The sequence below is a fragment of the Vespula vulgaris genome, chromosome 2, assembly GCF_905475345.1.
Source record: "Vespula vulgaris chromosome 2, iyVesVulg1.1, whole genome shotgun sequence".
NCBI classification, from domain to species: domain Eukaryota; kingdom Metazoa; phylum Arthropoda; class Insecta; order Hymenoptera; family Vespidae; genus Vespula; species Vespula vulgaris.
Window position 1 is genome coordinate 14,812,176 of NC_066587.1, and position 25,382 is coordinate 14,837,557.

Consider the following 25,382-nt stretch of genomic DNA (forward strand, 5'->3'; position numbering starts at 1 on the left):
TATAGTGAACATAAAAAATGAACGTAAAACTGTAAACATAAAGAATATTTTATCGTTAAAAAAATCATTCGAGACGGAAATGTTTTCTAATGCTGGGACGTGAATCATTTTTTAACGCTCGTAAATTTATTTATCAGTAAAAAAATTTTTCTTTCGAGAAAATATCGTTTTTTTTATTACTTTTTAAAATTCTTGCTTGAGAAAAGAAAAAAATATGTCTGTAGGATTCGTTTCTTTTTTTTAAGCATGTTACAATTCGCCGACTATTGTAACGTTGTAACGTTTTACACGGGTTATGCAGGACATGTCTCGTGCAACGCTTCTAATATTAACTTCAATCAGAGGCAATAAGGAGGAAATAACTCGACACGTGCACGCGCTATTATTTATTGTCTCGGATGCTCACGTGATGATGAAAATAGGCATATAAAGGTGTCTTGATCTTGAACGGACTGACATATTCCTTCGTGGGCGTCGTTCGGACCAAAGTGAACGTTCGCCTGCGTCTATAGGAATATCGTTTATTTTCAAAGTTAATAATTATTTTAAACTGTTAATTCCGTGATTATATCGTTTTCCTTATATTCTTGTTTCATTTTTTCCCTAATTCCTCGAAACGTCAAGAAAACTATTTCCGAAAAGAAAAAAAAAAAAAAACATACAAAAGAAGAATTCTACGGGACAGGACAAAATGCGTAATCTAGAGAGTCAAAGAATTCTGAAGGACGAGGAATGTTTTGAAGTGGTAAGGAAGAAACTTCATCGAGATTGCATGGAGGATTTCTCCTTGATCGATTACGAGGTAGTGCCCATAGACGGTGTCAATGGTTACATGGGTCAATATTTTAAACTCAAAGCTAGGGTGGCGCGTCCGATGACACCATTGGAAACGAAGGATTTAAATTTCTTCACAAAGATACCACCGCCTATCAGTAGTCCACAATATGAGTTCATTCAACAGTATGGTACCTTCAAGAAAGAGGTCGAACTTTATACCAGAGTATTTCCTGAAGTTTTGGATGGTCCTGAACAAAAGTATATACCAGAGTGTTTCTTGGGTTTGGAGAATGACGTAATCGTGTTGGAAGACATGGCACATAGTGGATTTATTATGACAGATAAATTTGAACCATTCGATTTTGAACATTGTCAGGTGTTGATGAAGACACTTGCTAAGTTCCATGCAAAGTCGTTCATCTTCGAGGAGCAATACAAAAAGAATTTACACGACGAATTTTCTCATTGCATGCAAGAAACACTTTGGTCTCACAAAGATGGTAAAAGCAAGGCCATGTTCGATGCTGCTGTTAAGGGTACAGTTTCCATGATCGAGATCATACCAAATTTGAATAAAAATCAGAAGGAAGTTTTCAAGGAAAAACTCATCGATTTATCGGCAAGTCACATGGATAAATTATCACCCTCGTCTAAGCACAAAAACGTCTTGTGTCATGGTGATTTATGGGCAAATAATATACTATTTAAGTATGACAAGGATAAGAAACCGATCGAGTGTTGTCTGATAGATTTTCAATTAGCCAGGTGAGGATCGTCATTCATTGAAAATTAATAAGAAAAATGACAAAATTGAGTGTTTAATTTTTCTTTTTTTTTCAAAATCATATCTCTTTTGTAATATTATTTTAAATCTTTAGGTACAATCCACCAGCGCATGATATTCTATGCTTTTTTCAATTCACGACTAGTCGAGAATTACGAGATAAACATTGCGAGACCTTGTTAAAAATTTATTACGATTCGATGACAGAAGCATTGAAAGAAGCAGGCTTGGACATATCAATGATCTTTCCATGGATCGAATTTATGTCGTCGATTGAGGATTTACGTACTATGTGCATTATTCACGGTATCTTAAATACACCGATCATGCTCTTGGATCCTGGCGCGGCCAGCAAGTACTTCAGCGAGGAACCTGAACTTCTCGAAAGCGTTCTCTACGTCGATAGGACACCTCTTATTTGTGGACAATTCGAGAATGTACCGAAATATCGGGCCAGAATGCTCGAGGGTTTGCTCGAGTTATATGATCGTTTAGTCGATTAAATTTCTTCATTTCTTCGTTTAACAAAAAAAGTATTCCCTGTAGTCTAATATTGGATTACTATTCGAAATAATCTGTATAATTAAAATATTAAAAATATTGTAAAAAGTAAGAATTTTGAAAATAATTATTCACTCATTTGAATCTTTGATATACATCGAGCTTGGCTCGATTACGTTACGGATATATTGATTCGGTTGATTTAATAGAAGTGTCCGAATAAATCCAAGATTCTAATAAACTGCAAAAGTAATTAATACTCTTTTTTTTTAATTTCTTTATTTATTAATAGAAATTATACTCACCTTGGTATAATATTACGAATAAATCTCGAATAATAAACATCCTCTTTGTATTCTGCAAGGAAACGTTTTTAAAGAAGGAAGGATATAAGAATTGTATGTAAAATAAAAATTTGATTTCAAATTTGACGATGGTATCGCATGTTGAGAGACAATGACAATCTTATCGATCATGTGAACGGTATGACCCTATTCGGGACACGCTCGAAATAGGACATCCGTTCTCTTTTATTACAAACTCTGATGTGAATATCGCACACCGAAACGTGAGGCATAATGGGACTCTTGTAATTTCATACCTTTTATGTATATAATTATTTATATCGTCAATTATAATGAATATATAGTTATGTACAATATTGAATCTCATTCTTTAACAATAACATCAACAACATGATTAAACAACGTTCCTCATTGGTACACAAATTGTAAATGTACAGATAAAAAAGCATTAGATGAGGTTCAATGAGGCATCGAAGGTGGGCGTACACACTCGGCGCGCCTGAATCCCTTCTTCCCTTCGTACACAAACGTAATCCTTTTATCTATTTATATATATATACATATACATATATATATACATACATACATACATATATATATATATATATACATATATATGTATGTATATACATTTACACATACACATACACATATACATACACCTGTCGAAATATTTTCGATCCTATGTCCATATAAATCTTTCATTTCCATTTACCTCTTCGTCTTCCTCTTCAACCTTTCCATCTTCCTCGTCGTCTTCTTCTTCTTCATCTTCTTTATCCCTTCTCTCATATTTTTCTCTTTTATTAAATTTTATTTTATTCTTTTTTTTCTTTTTTTTTTTTCTTTTTCTTTTTACGTAAGCCTTCGTCACACACAGAAAGTGATCCCTTTATCTAGATCACTTCGAAAACGTTACTACCCGTGCGTTATTTCGTGGCACGAAAGAGTCAGAGTGCGTTGATAATGAAGTACACCCGTATATAACTTCACGAATAGAAATTATTATGTTTAATCATCCACGACGACCCTTACCATCGTTAATTAATTAATTACACGGGCCACCGAAATCCCCTTCGAATGTTCTTCATGCAACACCGAACGACATTTTTAATTTCTTTCTCTCTCTCTCTCTCTTTCTCTTCTCCCCTCTCCTTTTCTGTTTTTATTTCATACTACAATTTCTTTCCATGCCATAATCAAACGCAAAGGTGTCGTTCGACGTGGCGAAGGTAAAGGGATTAACGCAAGAATACAATCGCACGTACATACACACATTATGAGCACGCATATTATACGTATATATACACACATTATTTATATCTTTATACTCTTTATATATATATGTATATGTATCTGTATACATACATAGATACATACATACATATATATATATATATTTGTTTATTATTTATACGTATATACCTAGCAATATTTATACTTCGTTTATACACGTACACGTTCCACATGCACGCAACAAAATATACGCCGTGTATCACTCAAGGCGAATTAGATTACACGGTATGTATCGATCGAGTCGGTGCATGATTTAATTATTAAGGAGAGTGCACGACGCTTTTACTTCCTCGCGAGGAACCAGCCAGGGCCGACGCTTAGCCGCTCTTGTACAACTTGTACCTCGATCTTTCGTGATTGTCGACGTTTTTTTTTTCTTTTTTTTTCTTTTTTCTTTTTCCTTTTTTTTTATTTTTTTCTTATATTTTCTAACAAAACGACAAGAATCTTAATAGATAAAAATATTACATAGAGATGTTTACTAGAAACTAGTAAATAGTGGAAAAGAAAGAAAGAGAGAAAAAAGAAAAAAAAAAGTAATTTTCGTTTTATGGGTAGAAATAAAACGTCGACGTTAACGAGATCGAGAACAAATATGCTGGACGATCACGATTCTCGAAAAATCCTTCTTTCTCTCTCCGTTTTGTGCGTACGCATCCTGGGTTTAAAAAAAGGAACTCGACGAAAGCATAAAAAAGTCGTTTAATCGAAAGCGAACGAACATCGAACTGTCTCTCAGTTTGAAAATCGATCACGAACGAAGCTTTCCCTGGCTCCGTCGCGACAGGACGCAAATCGTCGACCGATTCGTCTAGACGAGACTTTACGCAAGGCTCCAACGAGTTTCTCGTTTTATTTTAGTTTATTTTATTTTGTTTTTTTTTGTTTTTATTATTTTTTTTATTTCGTATATTTGTTTCTTCATCGATTTGTTTATTTTTTCATCTTTCATCGGATCGATTTCGTACTCTTTCGTTTATTATTTTCTCTTATCAGTTTTTTTGTCTTTTTCTCTTATCATCTTTTTTTCCTTTTCTTCTTCTTTTTCTTTTTCGAGTCTTTTTTGCCTCGAACAATGTCACGACACATGACAGAGCACCGATCATACGTGACACGAATATGTCTGTATATATTGCGCGACGGGACGAGCCCCGAAGTCGGGCTTTCGTTAATAAGATTTACATTTCATGAAACTTTAACTTCTTATTCTTATTCCTTTTTCTTCTTTTTAGGTCGACGAGAAAAGAGACTCTTTCAAAGATTCAAACGTATCTTTTATCTTTTCCTTTTAATCATTTTCTTTTATCAATTAATGAAATTTAATTGGTAATATTCGATGGTAAATATCTTATAAAAAGAAAAAGAAAGAAAAAAAGAGGTATAAAAGTTGAGATACGTGCCTATATCTTTTTTTTTTTTTTTTCATTAAAAAGAAATCTAACTCCAATTGGATGCAAAGAAACAATTCAGTCTTCCTTTTATACGTTAAGTCAATTCATAAATAAGTTAAGAGTTTATTACAAAGAAATGACACTTCTCTATGAATCAGCCGGAATAAACAGGATATTTTTTAAACAAGAATTTCTACTGTGCGGTAAGTTAAGTCATAAATAAGTACTATTTTATCGTAATAATAACTCCTTATTTATAACGACACTTATACTTATGAATCAACTTGACATATTTTTCTAGACGAGAAGACTTTCGTCTCGTTCCCGTTCCACATTTTTCTTTTCGAAAATAATTATAGTACGTTTATTTCCTCAATTAAAATATCTCATCATCCATTCGGTATCCAAATAATAACGAGCTTCGATCGCCGTACGACGGAAAAGAAGGACGTACGATTTTTCTTTTCTTCTCTTTTCATTTTTCTCTCATCCCGTCGCGCGCGTTCACGGATCCTCCGTAAGAAATTAAAGGAGGATCTTTCGAGAGGAAAGAGACAAACAGACAAACAGACAGACAGACAGACAGACAGACAGACAACGTACATATGTACAGATTGACGGACAGAGAGGACACACACAATTTTTGCAAAATTCTAGCTCGAAAATTTTCGTCTTTCACATTACATGCCAAGTGCCCTCATTGATCGTTTGCACATTTTTTATGCATGTCTACATTCTATTACTTCTTCTTTTTTTCATCGTTATCATAATCATCATCATCAGCATTATCATCATTATCATCATCATTAATGTTCAACTTCACAAGCTTCGAGACATTTCCCCGTCGCTTCGAAATCGAGCTGTACACACAGAAACGTTTATGTACAACGAATTAAAATACGAACTGCAGTGGCAGTGAACAGTGCAGATGAATAGGTACTCCAAACAGCAAGTTAATTAGCGGCACAGCGCAACAGCGGCGGCGGCGGCGGCGGCGGTAGCGGCGGCGATTATTTTTTTTTTTATGGGTTTTTTCTTTTTTTTTCTCTTTTTTTTTCTTAATCACATTATTACAAACACACACACACGCGCGAGACACGACACGTCTATATCATTATCTATTCATTTAGCTCGACATCTTCAGCTTCCCTTTTTTTTTTAATTACTCGTTTATTCTTTTTCTTCTTCCTCTTCTTCCTCCTCCTCTTCTTCTTTTTTTTCGTCTTTATTTTTACGATTTGTGTTTATTTATTTTTTTTTAATACTTTTCTTTTTTTCTTCATTTAAATTAGTTTCTCCTTTTTCTTTTTATCGCTCTCTGTGTCCTAGGCTAATTAACACGCACGTTCCGTTCCTTTGTTGGCAAGAAAATCGAGGGTATAAAGTAGATGAGAAAAAGGATGAAATAATAAAGAAAGAAAAAAGAAAAACGAAGTGAATTTACTGGCGCGTAATTAACATTTCTTTTATTCTTCCCTTCGTATTTTGATTTTCATCCGCTTCTACCCTCGTCTCCAGCCACGTGGACCTACTCACGCACACACATACACGTATACGCGACCAACACGAAGAAGAAACACGATTAGTCGCGTCGTCGTCGGGTTTCACGACGGACGTAAATAAGTACCGAGCCTTTTTACTTTCACGTCTATGTGTGTGTATGTTTACGTGAATTTAACACGTACACATATACGCACTATCGGAGATCGAGAGAATATATTAATGAATGAAAGAAGGAACAAACGAATCAATGAATGAATAAATGAATGAATGAGTGAATAAATGAATAAATGAATGAATGAGAGAGAGAAAGAGAAAGAGAGAGTACAATACCTGTGCACAAGTTTATCCGTTATATGTAGGTATGTATATTTATATCCTTTGGCATATGTGTATATATATGTACGTCCGTTATATTTTCTTATTTGTTGTTTTTCTTCTTCTTTTTTTTTTACTTTTGTTTTATACACAGGTGAGTTTCACAAAAATATATAAAAGAGAGAGCGCTATGTGTACATATATATGTGCATATAATACCTATATATAATCGATTTACTTCACGTCGCATGGAAAAGTGTATTTATGTGTGTACATCTGTTTTGTGTGTACGTAAACGTATGATTGGCTTCGTTAGAATAATTTCTCTTTTCTTTTTCCTTTTTTTCTTTTTTTCTTTTTCATTATCTTATCTAACATTTTTTCCACTTTATCTCGAATCTTAATTTAACACGTACACGTTATACGTTGCACGTGTATCTTTGTGTGCGTGTGTGCGTGTGTGTGTTTAACGTCCAACGTTTTTTCTTCGATAAGATTACATCTCGCTTACTTTCTTATGACCCCTTCTTCTCTTACACTCGTGTCATTGTAAAAGAGTCCTTTTTTCGTCGCTTATCCTTACGTCTTATAAATGTCTTTAGGCTTTGGGACGTTCACGAATGAACAGCACTCTCGTATCTCTTATACGTACATATATACAAAAAAATTAAAATTAGTTTATCAGTTAGAGAAAGAGAAAAAGAGACAGATAAAGATAGATAGATAGATAGACAGATAGATAGATAGATAGATAGAGAGAAAGGAATCGCATGAAAGTTATACATGAAGAAAAGAAGACGACGGTGAATGCAGGCCGAAATAGCTCGAGGATGGAAATGCGAGCGACTTCGAACGTTTTTCATATTTTTTCTTGTGATTTTTGTTCTTCTTTAATTACACAAGAAAACGTACATATATACACGTATATGTACGTGTACTTGCTCTGTATATATATGTATATATACATATATATATAATGTATTTGTATATATATATATATATATATATATACATATATGTATATGTATATTTATGCGCGCACACCACACACGCACGCATGCACGCACACGCACACACACAAAACGTTCCTTTATCATACAATGATAACTCTCGAATGAAACGAACGCGAGAGATCAGAGTTCTTTCTTTTTTATGCAAGAAAAGACACATACACACATACAGACGATGCGCGACTCTCAACTCTTTCGACGACGTTCGACGTCATTGTTTAGGATTAGGAGGGGGTTGGGGGCTGCTCCTCGACGTCCCAAAGTTTTGCGATCATGGTAGTCATCGTAGAGAGAACCGGTAAGCTACACGATACGTACGTACGTACTTACAAAAAATTATTTCAAAAAACACAGTTATATACGTTCCCCTTCTTTTTCCCTTCCTATTTCTTCTTTCCTTCTTTTTTTTTGTCGTTCTTTTTATTTTTGTTTCGTTCCTTATCTTCTCTACCTCATTCTCATCTTCTTTTGCACCGATACGATGTGCGTGTGCGTGCGTATGTGTAAAACCTGTACAAAGTGCTCGAGATTGAAAATTTGTATTGTTTCTTTCGTATTTGGTTGTGTAAAGCAAGACACACGAGGTAAAGGTTACAACGTTTTTGTTTTTGTTTTTTTTTATATTTTTTTTTTGTATTTTTTTTTTATATTTTTTTTTGTTTTTTTTTTCTTTTTATATGTACGTAGTAGTTCCGGGCACACTACGATTTTCTTCTCTCTACACGCACTCATCAGCAGTGTCACCTTTCAACCCTTTCGGTACTCCTTCTCATATTCTTCTTCGTATTTATTTTTGTCTTTTTGTTTTTCTTTTTTTTATTGGTTTTTATATTTTTTATTCATCTTTTATCTTTGTCGCCGATCTCCTCTTTGCCTTTTCTTTCTTCATCTTCTTCTTCATCTCTCCATCGTCTTTCCCTTTGGCCTCTTATTCGATGCACTTCCTATCAATTGAAATCGTTTGTCTTTTTGCTTTTATAATAATATCGTTTCTATAGTTTTATCTCTTCGCTTATTTATTCTATTTGTCTTTTGTTCACGTCTCCACGTCTTACTTTTTCATTTTCTTTTTCTTTTCTTTTCTTTTCTTTTCTTCTCTTTTTTTTTCTTTCTTACGTCGAGGTATGAAAAGAGTCAGGTTTGAGGGGACGAGAGGGAAAATGGAGGAAAAGAGAAAGAAAGAGAGAGAGAGAGAGAGAAAGAGAAAGAGAGAGGAAAAGAGAGAGAGAAAGAGACAGATAGATAGAGAAAGCGAGAGAGAATAAGAAAGAGATAAGGCGAACGTTGGACAATTAATTTCTGTTTGAATTAATCTCGACGAATCGCTTTCGGCTTTTCCTCGTTGCACCGTCTTCTCCTTCCTTTTCTCTTATCTTTCATCTTCTTCTTTCTCTTTCTTCTCTTTATACTTTTGTTTACAAACGAAACAACTCTCGTTCCTCGTCTCTTTAATCCTACGATAATTAAATAATCTCGAATGAATCACACGGAGGCGTTGATTTTTTATCTGATCTTGTGTTTTTTCTTTTCTTTATTTTCTTCTTCTTCTTCTTCTTCTTCTTTTTTAAGTTGCTTCGTCGCGTTATTCTTTGTGATTATCTTTTTTTCTTTCTTTTCTTCTTTTTTTTTTTTAATTCACTGCGAATCATCTTACAGTACGTCGGGGAAGGCTCCGCGAATCGGTGAAACGTCAGTCCTCCCACCTGTTCTCTGTACCTTCTCCTTTCTCCCGTTGTTTTGTTGTTGTTGTTGTTTGTTCGCTTTCCTGCATCTTAACTTATTATACATATACGCTCCTCTCTTGAGCTTTCTTAGGTGTATAGGGGCAAGGGGAGGGGGTGACTCGATCACACATTTTGTCTCCGCGATAAGCCGACCAGTCCTTGCGTTAATAGTTGTCCTTTTACGGAAAAGACAACTTTGATTGATTTTTGAGAGCACCACGTGTAGCTACCCTCGGACCATGTTTCACCATGCCACTTCCAACATTCCCCAATTCTCCTTCGATTTTCTTTCTCTAATTTCCTCTCCTCTTCATCTTCAATTTCATCTTCCTATCCACTTTTTCCATCCACTCAATCCTCTCCTTCGTACTGCAAACTTTCGTCCGTTCTTTTTTGACCTTTTTCTCTTCACGATCACGCGTTTATTGCACAGAATTTGCAATATTATCGAAAAAGGAAACGTGGAAGTTCTGTGAAGGATATACGGTTGTGAAAAAATGAAAAACAAAAAGAGAGAGAAGAGAGATAGAGATAAATAGATAGATAGAGAGAGAGAGAGATAGATAGATAGATAGATAGATAGATAGATAGATAGATAGATAGATAGATAGATAGAGAGAGAGAGAGAGAAAGAAAGTGAACGAGAGAGAAATATAAAAATAAATATAGACAGACAGATAGATTGAGAGAAAGAAAGAGATAAAAAAGAAATAGAGAAAAAAGGAAGGATTCGCGTGGCTGGCTGATAATCCTGATTATCGTTGATTAGAACAGAAAGAACGGACGTTTTTGTAATTTCTTTCTTTTTTTTTCTTTTTTGTTTGCTTGCTTGCTTGATTTTCTATGGACGGGGCTCGCGTAGGCTCGATGATGGACGCGTGATATTTCATCTCCTTTCTCGAACGACGAAGAAGACGGGATGAGTTCAGGAATGATGAGCGGCATGATGACCTTCGACGCGTGAATTAGATGTAAGAGTAAGGTCCGTCGGTGAGGGCGCTACACAGCAACAGTCAGGAGGCGTCGTCTTTGCCACGGGTACCTCTGCTGGGTCTGTACTCCAGTCCTGGATCGAACTGCATCAGCACGAAAACCTACAAATTTCGATTAATTCAATCATTCGAACAAATCAAACGATTATTTCAATGATAGAATAAAAAGATAGGTAAAAAACTATAAAGGTAATTATGTTTGAAAAGTATCAAACAAATGTTACGAATTATTGCTTTATGAATTGTTACGTAATATTTTATGAATTATTTCGTTGGTACCTGATCTGTGGGTAAGAGTGTGAAATCGTCCGGTGGATTTGTAATGACGTATCTCTTTGAAGAAGCATCGCACGACGAACTTGTATCTCGAAACCTAAAAAACGCGTTCATTCGTAAGTCTCACTGATCTTGTACTCACAGTCCAACAACATACACTCATAAACACACACTCACACGTAAGCTAAGCTAAACATAAATAAACTTCACGATACGTTTTATCGAATCTTTAAGATATACTACTTTAAGATATACTTGAATTTAATAAAACAAAGTGTGAACTCAAGTTACGGGAAATAAAGAACAATCTACTCGTAGAAGCTAGATAATCTATCTTAAATCGAATTAAGATAAATAGAATAGAAATGAAATTAAAAAAGAAAAAGAAAAAAGAGAAGCTACGCTAAGATAAATGAAAAATAGCTAAAGATTCTTTGGAGTAGACTAAGCGTGTATATACAATTAGCTTGGGAAGCTCAATTGTTAAGCGTATGTAAGTAAATGAAATTTTGAAGAAGGAAATTGAAATGTTAAAGAAAGAATAATAGAAAGATTATTAGGAATATAATACATCAAATGAAATTAAAGAGAATGCTAAAACTAAAACCAACACTGAAAAGAAAACTAAACTAAAATAAGAAATAACTAAACTAAGCTGGTTTAGTTTGCAACATTAAACTAAACGCTAAACAAATAGATGACAATAAAAAATGATAGGTATTTTTTGGATGAAAAAACTCACGATCATCGTTTTGTTCTCGTGACGCAAAAACGGAAAATGCAAAACTGTGCGACAGAAAATGAAAGAATCACGGAAGTAATTATTACAAGAATGATATACGATAAAAATGTCATAGACTTTGATAGCGATATATAATATGGCAGCAATCAGAAAGATCATTGTAAGCCAGAATACATATATTATCCAATAAATACCATCGAGAGAGGGAAAAAATTCCGGTACCTGTACCTGTACAGACCAATGCACAGCATTCCATACGATTTTAATGCTGCGACAAAGAGGTCACCGTACTTGCCTCCTTCGCCGTACTGAGCCAATGGCCCATCGTACAATGCGATTTGACCGACTCGACATCGATCTCTATTGGCTAAACTGTCCGCGGTGCTAAAAAATTCAATCCAAAATATTGTCATTACTGCATAAATATGTATCGGTGAATAAAATCTTAGCGATAATATATGATAATTAAATGTTACGTGAGAAAAGAAAGTTTTATTTTCAACACGCAGGCGTTGTTGATAAATAATTTTTCACCTGTAACCCCCTCTCAAACCGGCACCTTCTGCTAAAATTAACTCCAATTCTGGCGTTGCTCCACCGGTTATCAGAGAACGGATCAGAGTGAGCGCGTTTTGATTGAAGTACGTCTGTAATGTTTATAAGAGAATATTATTTCAAATAATTTTCAGAGTAATATCATTGAAATAATTCAATTTATTTGTTTACCGTCGACATGAGCGAATCTAATACGCTCACAGCGAAAGCGGTACCGCAAGCGAACGGTTGTGTGAGGTAGAGTTCCGTGTCTGGGTCGTCGTCATCGTCCTGATCAAGGAACTGAACGTTGCTGTCGTTTACGAGTTCTATAAATACGAGATGTATCGTTATCATTAAAAAAGTTAATATTATAACACAATGGTCTAGATTATACTTGTTTTTTTTCGAGTTCTGGCATACTGAAAAGATATAAATCATTTGAATTGCATCGCTATTATCTTATTGTTATCTTTATTTATTCATACCTGTGATCATTGGCACGTTTGCCCCGTAAACGGATCCTCGTCGCTGTAGTACGATCGGGCTGCCAACTGTGGTCAAATTACCTTGCTCATTATTCGCTGGAATTTTCACTCATGGTTTAATAATATCATCGTGAATACGTCCAAACGAGAAACAAATGAGCAAGCATATATACATACATACATACATACATATATACACACACACACACACACACACATATATTATCGTAATTAACACGTTGATATGACCCAAATCAGTTTTACAAGCAAAGCTTTTAAACGAATTTTCTAAAATCGTGCCATCGGTGAGCATCGATGTCGCTCAACGTGTTAACGAGATAACGTAACGTATAACCCGTAGATCTAATTCTAAGCTCGGAGAGCTTACCTTGACTTAACACGCCGATCGTATCGTCGAACGTCATGGCCTTTATATTAAGGGATGCGAGGATGGCTTCCTTGTCGGCGAGGGTGGGGTCATCGTTGCTAGGCACTTTTGCCGACAGGATGCAACACATGTCGCATAGATTCACATTGACTGCTCGCAGATCAGCTCTGCTCAACGGTGAACCCTACGAATCAATTTATCTATTCAGTACATAATCATTATTATTATGATATTCATGACGCGTAACTGTTTGATATTTATACTGATTATTAATGATAACAAACAATATATACACATATATATATATTTCTATAGCATTAAATTTTACAAAAGATGGAATCATCGGCTAATCAAACTGTTTTATATTGGCTTACGTTCAACACCGATATTTTTGGTAGGTTCTGCAACATTTTCCATTCGCGGCGGATGTAGTCCACAGACCCAACTATCACTACGTGTTTAAGCTCGTGGTAATGGAAATTGGAAGCTCGTAATGGCATAACAAGGTTTCTCAACCCGATAAGAGGCGAGTCGGGATCGGCAAACAGACAAACAACGACGTGTCCATTTAGAACTGTCATGGCCGCCTGATTACGATCTAATATGCAGTCTTCGAGGTTACGGGATGGACTCCAATGGAACATGCCCGTTGAGTCATATTTCATTTCGGTCTTCTCAAAGTCGAAATCCTTTGCCTGATCGTCGGCGATGCCAACTTGAAGACCACCGTTGTTGTTTACGTTTGTACCACCCGAGGCTCTACTCGTTGGCCTAAAAAAAGAAAGAACACCACAAAAATTAACAAGCTGATCCAAATTTGTTATTACCATCGTTTCCATTTCATTTAATTAATTTTAACGGTAGCATCGTACATAAGTTTCTTCACTTCATAAGCGAGATGGTAGCCAGCATATGCGGATTCTTCTTGCGATCTGAAAATCAATAAAATAAATCGTTAATAACGATATGAACATTTTTGATAACGACGAAGGAAATTTGTTCTAAAAAAAAAAGAAAGAAAAAAATTGACTCCAAGTTAATACCTCTGATTATAAGGCTGATTGGGACTCGACAAACTATCGTTCGTCGCTCGATTCACGTTCGGTTTCACCTTGTTGACTTGCTTCGTCGAATTCATCATTGTCATTCCGACAGAATTTCGATGATTCCTCATTGCTACAACACATAAAACGTTAGGCATTTCTATTAAGTATAAACATCTTTAAGCGATCAAAACTGAAAATCGTACAACATATATTTGAAATTGTACAAATTTCAAGAAGGAAAGAGAGAGCAGGATCTATTTAAAAAAATAAAAATAAAAAACTCACCGTTCGGATCTTCTCGTTCACGATTGATCTCACCTAAAATATATAAGATACTATTAATTTTTTCACGATCGACGATCTAACCGTGATCGATGATGGGCCACATTAATGCCGGTCACGTATAAATAAAATATTTTTTCGATTGACAAAATTTAAAGGGATTAATTCTTTTTCTTTTCTTTTCTTTTTTTTTTTTTTATACGAAACAAATAACCAGCATTAATGAGACACAATAATAACACGATTGTCACATTGTTCGCGATCTAACTTCCCCCCGTTGTTACTGCGCATATTACTTTCATGGATAAAATCCTACGGAGCCCCATGCTTACAGGCGCGCATACCTCAGCTTAGACATGTAATTTATATAGTTTTTAGCACGTGCCAGAAAACCAACAAAAATAAATAGTACGGCCAATGCTCGAAGCCTGACATTTATGTATTTAAATATTTACGAAGCAGCGTAGTAGTTATACGTACGTCTTCTTCTGATTTATATATTTTTTATTTGTTTTTTATATTTTTCCTTTCATTCTCAATATTTGCATTATTTCAACATTGTATATAAGAGAAGACGCACGTTTCTTTATCGCAGCGAGCGATTATCAAAGTTCGACGTGTATCCACGTCTATTTTCGTGTGAAACATCGAATGTTTAATAATTTCGAGCGTATTGCGGCAAGAACAAAAGAAGCGCACATACATGTAATATATGCGAATATATAATAATAATCAATAATAATAATCAATAATAATAGTAATAATCATATACGTACGTTTATAATATGTATGTATAAGTAAGTAAATCTTCCACAGTTTTTAATAAATGCATTCGTCGATAGCTTAAGAGGAAATAATGAAGAAGTAATACACGACGAGTCTACGACACGAAGCGCTTCCATGCATTAAAAATATTGAAAAAAGAAATAAAAAAAAAAGAAAAATAAAGAGAAAAGAATTAAAAAAAAAAAAGAAAGATAAATAAAAAAGAAAAAAATCGAGATAGAAATCAATATTTCCTGACTAAAACTCTTGTAACATCCAGTGTCAGTCGGTTCGTGTATCGATTGCGATTGATCTCACTGATAATGAAAAATATTTTGTTGTGTTTGAATTAGTCGTCTCGAATATGAAGAGAACAAAAATAATTAAAAAAAAAAAAAAGAATATCATACTTTAAGGAAAGCTCTTAAGCACAATTACGTAACGTTATTCGTTCGATCGATGATATTTTATTTTGCAAAAAGCCGCACACATCATTGTTACGATATCGTCAAATTAATTATTATTTAGGCAGAGCAATTAAAAATTAAAAAAAAGCGATTCTCGTACATCTCCTTTGTTAATAACTTTTTTCTTTTTGCTTTTGTTTCCTTTCGGAAAGTGAGAAAGTTAGATAGATAGATAGATAGATAGATAGATAGATAGATAGATAGATAGATAGAGAGAAATAGAGATAATATTTTTCTCGACATCATGCTTCTCGTTATCGTATTATATTTTGTAATAATTTCTTTTTTTCGCGCTCGTTGACGTTCGGAAAGGCAGTTTGCGAGACTGTAGCATGGATTTGATTGAGGTGTAACTGTACCTCTCACGTGAACCATCTTGGGCAGTTCTGGCGGAGTGAATGTGGGGGGAGGATGGTGGTCGTCTGCAACAAACCACTACACATGTTAGCTACGCTAACTAATTAACTAACGCCTAAACTCGCTACTCTAGAGAACTAATCGCTAAATACATTGGTGACTGTGCTTGCAAACTTTCCTCTATTTCGTTCGAAAACTCACTTTTTATTCTCTTTAATTGACAATAGATAGATAGAATATATATATATATATATATATATATATATATATATATATATATAGACACACACAATAGTACTGATACCAATTAAATGTTATTTTTCTTTTTTTCTTGTTGTTGATACGATATTTAAGTGAATTTTCCATCGAAGTTGCAACTAATTTCTACGTCATTACTACTATTACTACTACTACTACCACTACTACAACTACAACTACACTACTATTTGTTTATTACTTCTATTACTACTGTAATAATGCATATTATTTACGAAAACGAGCATACATACAATTAGGTAATTATAACTCGGGTAAACTACTTTACCAAAAACAGTTCGCATCAACACGGACGAGCCAGAGAAATTCATATAAATCTCTTTCGCAATCGCAGAGAAAAAGTTTATATCGTATTAATTATGCAGAGATTTGTGAAGATGCACAGTGGAATCAGTTAGAGAGAGAAAGAGAGAGAGAGAGAAAGAGAGAGAGGGAGAAAGAAAGAAAGAGAGATGGATAGATAGATAGACAGATAGACAGAGGACAAGTTATAAAAAGAGAAAGAGAGAAATAGACGTAGACAGAAGGAGATTAGACAAATCTAAATCGTCCATGTTATACCAACATATTTCTCAAATGCGCTTGCAAGCTGTGCATTGTGCACTTTGATATCACTTCTAGCATGCATTGGCTGGCAAGCTAGGTATCGTCAAGTGTTTGCTTTTATGCTCGCATGCGAAATAGAATTTTCTTTTCTAAAAATAGACAACGAAGATGTTCCACGGTTATTTTTCTTTTCTTTTTTTTTTTCTTTAGCTTCTTCCTTTATTCGGAATTTTCGTTCTTCTTTTCTATTTTATTATTATTCCTTTTTTTTCTATCTTTTAATATTTCCTTCCTCACTTAGACTTATTTTTTCAAGAAAAAGAATACAAACGAGTTTCCTCAATTTTTATTATTTATTTATTGAATATCCCCGCTTATATATACCTCGATCCATTCAACGAGCATGCATCGAAGGATTTCGTTTATTTTTTTTTTTGCGTTGAATTTTCTTTATCTTTTTTTTCTTGGCTCTTTTTTCCTTATTCCTCCTCCTCCTCTTCCTCCTACTCCTCTTCCTTGTCATCACAGTGCACACGTTCCCGTTATAAAGTGCAAGACCTTTTTATGCACCCAAGGGAGGAATTGACGTGCAGAAAAGTAGACATTCGAGCAAAAATTCTGTGTATGTGAGAGAAAAAGAGAGAAAGAGAGAAAGAGAAAAAGATAGAGAGAGAGAGAGAGAGAGAGAGAGAAGAGAGAGAGAGAGAGAGGGGTTGGTAAAATCTTTGAAAAGAGTGCTTGAAAAGTATATGCACACACACGAAGGGAAAGAAAAAGAGAGAGAGAGAGAGAGATAGAAAGGTTAGACGGATGGACAGACAGACAGAAATAGTTTGTATTGTGTGAGAAGCGGAATCAAAGGAGAAAAAGAAGAGTCGTTTTAGCCGTCGGGGTTGCCGCGAAACTTTCGTCGTCGAAGTCGAGTGACGAATTATAATTATTTTCCCTTCTTCCTTTTTTCTTTTTTTTTCTTTTCTTTTTGTTTTAAACTTGCTCGTTTTTCTTTTTTCCTTTCTTTATCACTCTTCTTTTTTTTTAATTAATTAATTAATTAATTTCTATATATATATACTTTTTTTTTCTTCTTATTTCATTCTCCTTACTTTTTTTTCTGCTATGACGTGCCTACGTATGTACGTACATCGAGCGCGTTACCTTCACTCACGAGTCATAATAATTAAATACTCTTTCATACGCTGTGTGCTAAGTATTGCGCGCGTGTAAGTTCCAGTTCGTACGCTTATCGGATCGGAAAAAGATTTCTTAAGAAATAACTTTTTCCTTATTTGTTTTTCTTCGAAATGCAACATTTTCTTCGTGTTTCATTTCGAAATTTGTATTTTTTTTTATTACTACTACTACTACTATTAGTATTATTATTATTTTATTTTTGAGGGTAAAACATCCCCCGACAAGCGTCTTAAACATGGAACCCTAGATTCAGCAATATGATTACAGCATTGCTCAACCTTACTTCGTGATTAGCCTTGTTTTAGCCTACTTTTCTAAATCAACTGTGCTGCGTTAGTTATAGTAATATTTCTCGTCGTACATTCGCGCTCTGTGATTATTATATATTTAAGATATCTATGTATATGTATGTATATATATATTTATATACATACATATATATATAGGTATAAATATATATTTAAATATTAAATATACTCTCGCTGACGATTGGACTTACTTGGGTACGAGAAGTCTTCACCTATGCGGGTAGATTGGAGGACGAGAAGAGAGTTTTTGAACAGATACAGATGTGAAGAGTTAGTTAAAATAATGATCACTGCTTTTACATACGCTTATTATTGTTTCCTAATATAGAGTTATTCTTTGTGTGTTTCTTGTACGGATCTATATATGCGTGTGTATCTATGTAATACGTTTGGTCTTGACGATGAGAAATTAGAGTTCGTAAAACCAGATCAAATCAAAAGCAGAAGATAACTAAATAAACGATTAATAATGACACATTTCATTTTTCTTCACTCTTTTTTTCTTCCTTTTTTCTTTTGATTTGGACGGTTACGATCTCCATTAAATGGTAACAGGTGAGATGGATTTCTACGAACAAATGTATTGTGAAAGCGATGGATTGTACGTATGTATAGACGAGTGAGTCTCTGTGAGTACTTCGTGTGATCAGACGTACAGATAGATCACGTATGTTTACACACCTAGTACGAAGGAACACTCGTATCGGTAACTATACGTAGTTATATATTGTATGCACTACACATACTTTCTTGCTTTCAAATGGACTTTAAACGACACGAAGATAACAAAGCTTTCCCGCACGTTTTTCTCCCATTTTCTCTTGTGTCATTTTTGTTTTTTAATTTTGTTTTTATTTCCGTTTCCTTTCTTTTTCTTTTCCTTTTTTTCTTTTTTTTCTCTCTTTTTTTTTTTCTTTCAAATTCGTTGCATTCCATCATTTTTGCTTCGTTTTCTTCCCCCTTCGAACATTAACGTTGGCCATGAAAAGAATTTTGTGAATCTAATCTTATACTTTTTCTAAATTCATTCTCCGTTGATGTTTAATTTGTGATTATATAAAAAAAGAAAGAAAATCGCGATAAAGTATTCTAAGTTTTGATGATACATACACCAACGTTAACGAATTATTAAAGGCGATTATCTCACTAATCGATTATTATCGATTTATAATATTATATTGCGCTCTTACAGAACACTCGCGTATCGCGTAAAACATCTTCAAAATTACTGAAAAATTTCTATCGATTCATTAAAAGATTCCATCGAGTATGTATGTACACCAAATTTACGATAGACAAGTCCAAAAAATTACTACATGACTATGTATATAGTATAGTATATAATGCAGCGAATAGAGAATGTAACACACATGTAATAACACAATCAATGTTAACACATACGACAAAGATCTAAGGGAGTGAAAAAAAAAAGTTTTTTCGTTCGAAGAGCGTTCTGTAAAATGTCGAAAGCTATTCATAGAGACGTGGGTATATCTCGAGCTCTTTTAGAAATCAATGATTATATTGATTAATTAACAACGAGTAAATGCCACAAGAACTAAGAAAAAAAAAGAATAGTAATGATAATAATAAATTCGGGCCTTTGTTAACGGTCGTTGTCATTATTAAGGAATAAGAGAGAAAGATAGATAAAGAGATATATGTATATAGATAAATACAGGTAGATATAGACAAAGAGAAAAAGAAAGATACAAAAGAATCAACGAAAGTAGATACGAATAAACAACTAACTGATCTAAATATATATGTATATATAGGTGTATATATTGTAAACACACGTCGAATAATAATAATGATTAAACATCAAATCGATTCAACGCGAATCGGATACACGAATAATCTATATAAGTCCGTACACGTGTGTGTATATACGTATATATATCTATGTATGTATAATATGTATTAGTATACCGATGAAATTTCACGATCCATTTTACAACAATTAACCATTTTGAAACACTTACAAACCATTATAAGAACTACATTTATATAGAAAAGTACACATCGATGTATAATAGTAATAAAAATAATAACAATAATAATAATAATAATAATAATAATAATAATAATAATAATAATAATCTCGATGGCAAAAAAATTAATATAGCATCACATCAATACAGGGCTCAAAAAACACTAAACTGTATTCTACACTTGGTCTCTCATATTGTTGCTATACTGAAAGAGTATAATAATAGAGATGGAGTAAGTGAACAAATTAGCAGAACGAAGTAACGAGTAGAAATAATTTTGTTGAACTATGCTCGAAACATCGTTCCGTTTTATTATTTTCCTTCTTTTTTTTTTTTGATCTAATTTTTTACAAGGTCATTTCACTTCGCTGTGCTAATCATTCCTTGTGTTGATCACATGTTAGCATCTTATTCCTTTGTTGACCGTTTCTTCGCTTATAAATTAGAAACGATGAAGAGATAGATAGATAGATAGATAGATAGATAGATAGATAGATAGATAGATAGATAGATAGGTAGATAGAGAGAGATAGACAGAGAGAAAGAGAGAAAGAGAGAGAGAGAGAGAGAGAGATCACTCGCGAAACGTAAGCCTTAACGAACGAATTAATCTACATAATGGAAAGGTCGAGTTGAGTTGGTTGTTTACTCGTTCCACCATTTCGTACTTTTCCGTCATTTCGTTAACGCCTACGAAACAAACTACCCTGACTTCGTGAAATCGTCGATCGAAATCGATATTTGAATGACAACGATCGTTATATTACGTTTATCTAACTTTTGCTAGAAATTACCGAATCGAAGGATATCAAGAGAAAGAAAGAAAAAGATATATAAATAAATATATATATAAATATGGTATTGTTATTAAAAAAAAAAGAATTATCTTTCGATTCTAATAGCATAAATCTATTTGATCGGAATCGATTTAACATAAAATACGTTGACTCATGGATTAAACATTTTTACTTTTTCTTTTTCATTTTATATTCGTTTTATTTAATTTCATCCTGTTTATATTAATACTATTATTTTCCTAACTTTTTTGTTCAAGGCTCTCAACTCTGATATGATTATTTTCAATTTTAATATCACGTGTATATTCACGCAAGTACATTATTCATATATCTATGTACATATAAGACTGTTTTCATAGCGATTTGTGTTATTAACTAAATGAAGTATCAACTTGTCAGAGACGATTCAAAAGCGTTATAGAGAGAAAAATGGAGAATGTCGTAACAAGAGGAATGAATTCATAGTGCAAAAGGTTAATTTCATTTTATTTCTGTTAGTTTAAACGAATCCACGAGTCTTCGTATATTAGCGACACGTTACTACTGTCCGTAGAGAGAATCGATTGGACATACATATGTGAATATCTGTTCATAAATGAAATAATAGATGATAGAGAGAAGAGAGACAGATAAATAAATAAATAAATAAATAAATAGATAGATAGATAGATAGATAGATAGATAGATAGAGAGAGAGAGAGAGAAAGAGAGACTATCTATACTGGGGGATACATACTTGCTCTTCCGACCATTTGAACAGCTCGCACGCCTTTCCGGAATGTGGCCACTGCCCGGAGGGAGGAGAACCAGAGCTGTTAGTTGTCACACCAAAATAATGTCAACCTATATACGAGGTTTACAATGCGTGGAGGGAAATCCGAGGGTCTAAAGATCGACGTGTGTCGCTGTCGGTAAAAACTTAAAAACACAAAGAGATGAAAATCAAAATCGATCGTACCAATCCGATTTTCAATCGGGAATATTCAATTAAATATATCCAATAGTTTCTTCGAATGTTGTCGAAGTACGATCGATCCGATTTTTCTCGTAGGCGTTCGATGAATAGAAAACCATCGACGTCGGCATTGCCATCGAAATTATATTTTTGTCTTTCCTTTTTGTTTTCGCATTTTTGCTATTTCCCTTTTTTGTCTTTTTTCTTTTCTTTTGTTTTTAATAAACCACTTGTTATTATACCGTCAGAGATGAGCGGACAAAGAACATGGCATTTCTTTTAGTCTATGTGCATTATTTTTACACATAATTTTTACTCAAGTGGGACTTGGTCATTGTCTGTTGTACGTACAAACATTATTCGTAGATATTTAATCGCTTGCTCTCTCAGTGGGTAATAAAATGGCTGTTCTAGTTTGTTAGTTATTCAGACCACGTAAGGCGAAGTAACGCGCAAATCAGAAATTTCTGGGGAAGTTATATGGTTTGACACAAATAATAGGTGTCTGAATTCTGATAATAGGAGATTCGTAATTGACGAATATTATAATCGTTGCTAAATCCTTTAAAAAACAATTTGTATTCTTTACAAATCGATTTGGCAAAGAGCTCTCAAATGGTATACAAACTCTTCTCGATTGAATCTCGAGTCAAAGAAGTAGTACGGACTGAGTAGACACCTGAGAGTCCACCACTTAAGAAGGAACCTTCATCAACGTCTGTCATTTACGATTGAAAAGACCGCCAGAGATTAGAACGATGTATCGATGTTATTGTTCTTGTCATGTTGGTGAATGATTTTATGTTAATGCTGATATATGATAAATATATGTCGATGTGTATGTATACGTCATAGATAAATATGTATATATATATATATATATATATATATATATATATATACACACTTTATATAGATTCGTTATGCTTCATATTCAAGGACGAAGGAAGTATGTTTCTCGACGTGGGTGTGTTCGATAAACCCTGGGCATCGATAATGTATTTCGAAAATTTCCGACTTAATTTTTCTTAATTTTAATGAGGACTATGATATTTTTGCTTGACAAAATAATAATAATAATAATAAGAAGAAGAAGAAGAAGAAGAATAAAAACGGATGATAGAGTTACACGACGATGAGAGATCGTCATACAAAGGCCTTTGTGTGTCCCGTTTTATGAACGTGTCTCTAGTCAAGGTTAATGGGTGCTTCTAATTTTACATACATACATACATACATACATACATACATACGTACGTACGTACGTATGTATGTATGTATTTACATACGTTGGGTATACTTGGGAACGATAAGGATAAAGTCGCAATTAACTATCATAATTTGTTAAATGGTTACTCGTACACACATTGCGCTGGTAAATAAGACGTTAGGAGAGTTCTATCATAGTTTCTAGAGAAAGAGAAAGAGAAAGAGAAAGAGAAAGAGAAATAGAGAAAGAGAGAAAGAGAGAGAGAGAGAGAGAGAGAGAGAGAGAGAGAGAGAGAGAGAGAGAAAGAGAAAGAGAAAAGTGGGATGGATAATCGATAGATTTTATGACTCGCTTGTTACGAATCGAACGATCATATATAGGCGGCGCCTTGGTCATAGTTGATTCACTAAAGTCTATTAACAGGTAATACGCTGTTATTGCATGATATATATATAACACTTGTTTTTAATATGTTATTACTTCCTTAGAAGAAAATTGTAATATAAACGATTAGAATAGAAAGGTTTAAAAATGCGTGAACATTATACGGATTTACGCCGACTCGAATAAATTTTCAATGTTTTTGAATTTATCATTTCTTTTCTATTTTTTCTTTTTTTTTGTATTTTTGTCTTTTTTATATTTTATCTATGTACATATATTAGATTTATAAAAAAAAGTGATCGAATCGACGTGAACGGAGCTGTGACAATTAAGGGGAAAGTAAGAAACGGATTAATTTTCTTAACACATAGCAAATAGCGTTAAGTGTTATCAGAAATTCGTGTAAGTTAAATCGAACGAGTAGAGTGAAATCAGCCGATCGAATTAATTCGGCGAAAGCACACCGAAGCGACGATTAATTACAACAATTAACAGCAAGCCTTTAAGAATTGGAAAAATAGGGGAAATTATAAATGAAAGAGATAAAAAATGAAATAAACAAGAGAAAAAATTAAAAGACGGGCAATAATTTCCGTCGATCAGTGATACGTCACAGGCACTAATAATATGTGTAAACACAGAGAGAAAAAGAGAAAGAGAGAGAAAGAAAATGAGAGAGGCAGAGAGAGAAAGAGAGAGAGAGAGAAAGAAAGAGAATCATTAATTACGTTCGATGTAACAACGTGCTTTAGCATGAAAAATTTGCGTTTTGCAGAAAAATCTAAGCCAACTTATTGATCGTCTTCCACGTGTCATTAACCGACTTGTTAATCTGAAACATTAATTTGATCAAAGAAATAGAAAAACAAAAGCGATTACTAAATGCTTCGAAGATACTAGACACACTGCTAGTAGCTCTTGCAAAAGCCGGATGATCAAACATTACGAATCGAGAGTTATCTCGAATAACGAAGTAAACGAACAAATTCATTGAGATAAGATGAGATAAACTTGTATTACTTACTTCATCTTATCTCTCGTCTCGTTTTTTTTTTCTTTTTTTAATAACGACACATACAAAACTTTATGTGCGAGTTCAATCTTCTTTGGTGAAAGTGAAACGAAGAAAGAGAGACAAAGAGAGAAAAGTGAAGGAACGTGAAAGGATTTTTGTAAAGCGTGGTAGTGATTTATAAAAAAAAAATTTTGTCAGAATAATTAAAACGAACAATTAATTGTCGATTGATCTAACGACGATCATTTCGTTTTTTCTTTTCTTTGTTTCTTTCTCGAACGTCCTGATGAAAATTAATTGTAATTTTGTTATTATTATTATTATTATTATTATTATTATTATTATTATTATTATTATTATTCCAACAAATTTTTTTCATTTAAATCGGATAATTAAAAGGATTGGAAAAACGGGAGGAAGAGGTTGGTAGAAACAGGCATACCATCTAAGTAACTGCTGTAGGCAGTGTTTCCCTTCACCATGCCAGTCTGCATCATCATCATCCCCACATCTGGAAAAATTCAGCGATCGACCCAGGGGCGGGTTCGTAAATAGAGATCAAGAAATAGAGAAGAAAGAGGGATTGAGGCGGTGCATCTAGGAGAGTATTACTTAAACATATAGACAATCGTTAGATCTTTACGAAATACAATAAAGATGTGTGTGCGTACGAGAAGACGAGAATATGTTAAAAGGTATAAAAATACAAATATGGAAGTGAGTAAACTTCTAAAAAGCTTCGAATTAGCATATTTAGATTAAA

General features: G+C 33.8%; 2 protein-coding genes across 51 annotated transcripts in view; one reads left to right on the forward strand and one right to left on the reverse strand.

The window, feature by feature from the left end:
- The first annotated feature begins 452 nt into the window (after positions 1-452).
- LOC127061371 (uncharacterized) lies at positions 453-2,321 on the forward strand. The gene is made up of 2 exons (XM_050988159.1): positions 453-1,542; positions 1,656-2,321. The coding sequence occupies exons 1-2, from the start codon at positions 692-694 to the stop codon at positions 2,062-2,064; spliced, it is 1,260 nt and encodes a 419-aa protein (XP_050844116.1). The 5' UTR covers positions 453-691; the 3' UTR covers positions 2,065-2,321.
- Positions 2,322-2,527: 206 nt separating this feature from the next.
- The window catches only part of LOC127061356 (calcium-activated potassium channel slowpoke), a 78,623-nt gene continuing 55,768 nt past the window's right edge, over positions 2,528-25,382 (reverse strand). For 11 of the 50 annotated variants that reach the window (XM_050988083.1, XM_050988087.1, XM_050988086.1 and 8 more), the window contains 15 exons: positions 25,062-25,130; positions 21,792-21,842; positions 18,456-18,476; positions 15,946-16,008; positions 14,358-14,390; positions 14,070-14,202; positions 13,899-13,958; positions 13,401-13,797; positions 13,027-13,210; positions 12,639-12,734; positions 12,343-12,479; positions 12,151-12,263; positions 11,839-12,000; positions 10,878-10,971; positions 2,528-10,700 (listed from right to left, as the gene is read on the reverse strand). In XM_050988083.1, coding sequence (XP_050844040.1) covers positions 10,620-10,700; positions 10,878-10,971; positions 11,839-12,000; positions 12,151-12,263; positions 12,343-12,479; positions 12,639-12,734; positions 13,027-13,210; positions 13,401-13,797; positions 13,899-13,958; positions 14,070-14,202; positions 14,358-14,390; positions 15,946-16,008; positions 18,456-18,476; positions 21,792-21,842; positions 25,062-25,130 — 1,694 coding nt within the window. In that variant the 3' untranslated portion in view covers positions 2,528-10,619. The remainder of the gene's footprint in view (positions 10,701-10,877; positions 10,972-11,838; positions 12,001-12,150; positions 12,264-12,342; positions 12,480-12,638; positions 12,735-13,026; positions 13,211-13,400; positions 13,798-13,898; positions 13,959-14,069; positions 14,203-14,357; positions 14,391-15,945; positions 16,009-18,455; positions 18,477-21,791; positions 21,843-25,061; positions 25,131-25,382) is intronic. The other 39 variants (XM_050988095.1, XM_050988091.1, XM_050988099.1 and 36 more) reach the window with 18 other exon arrangements.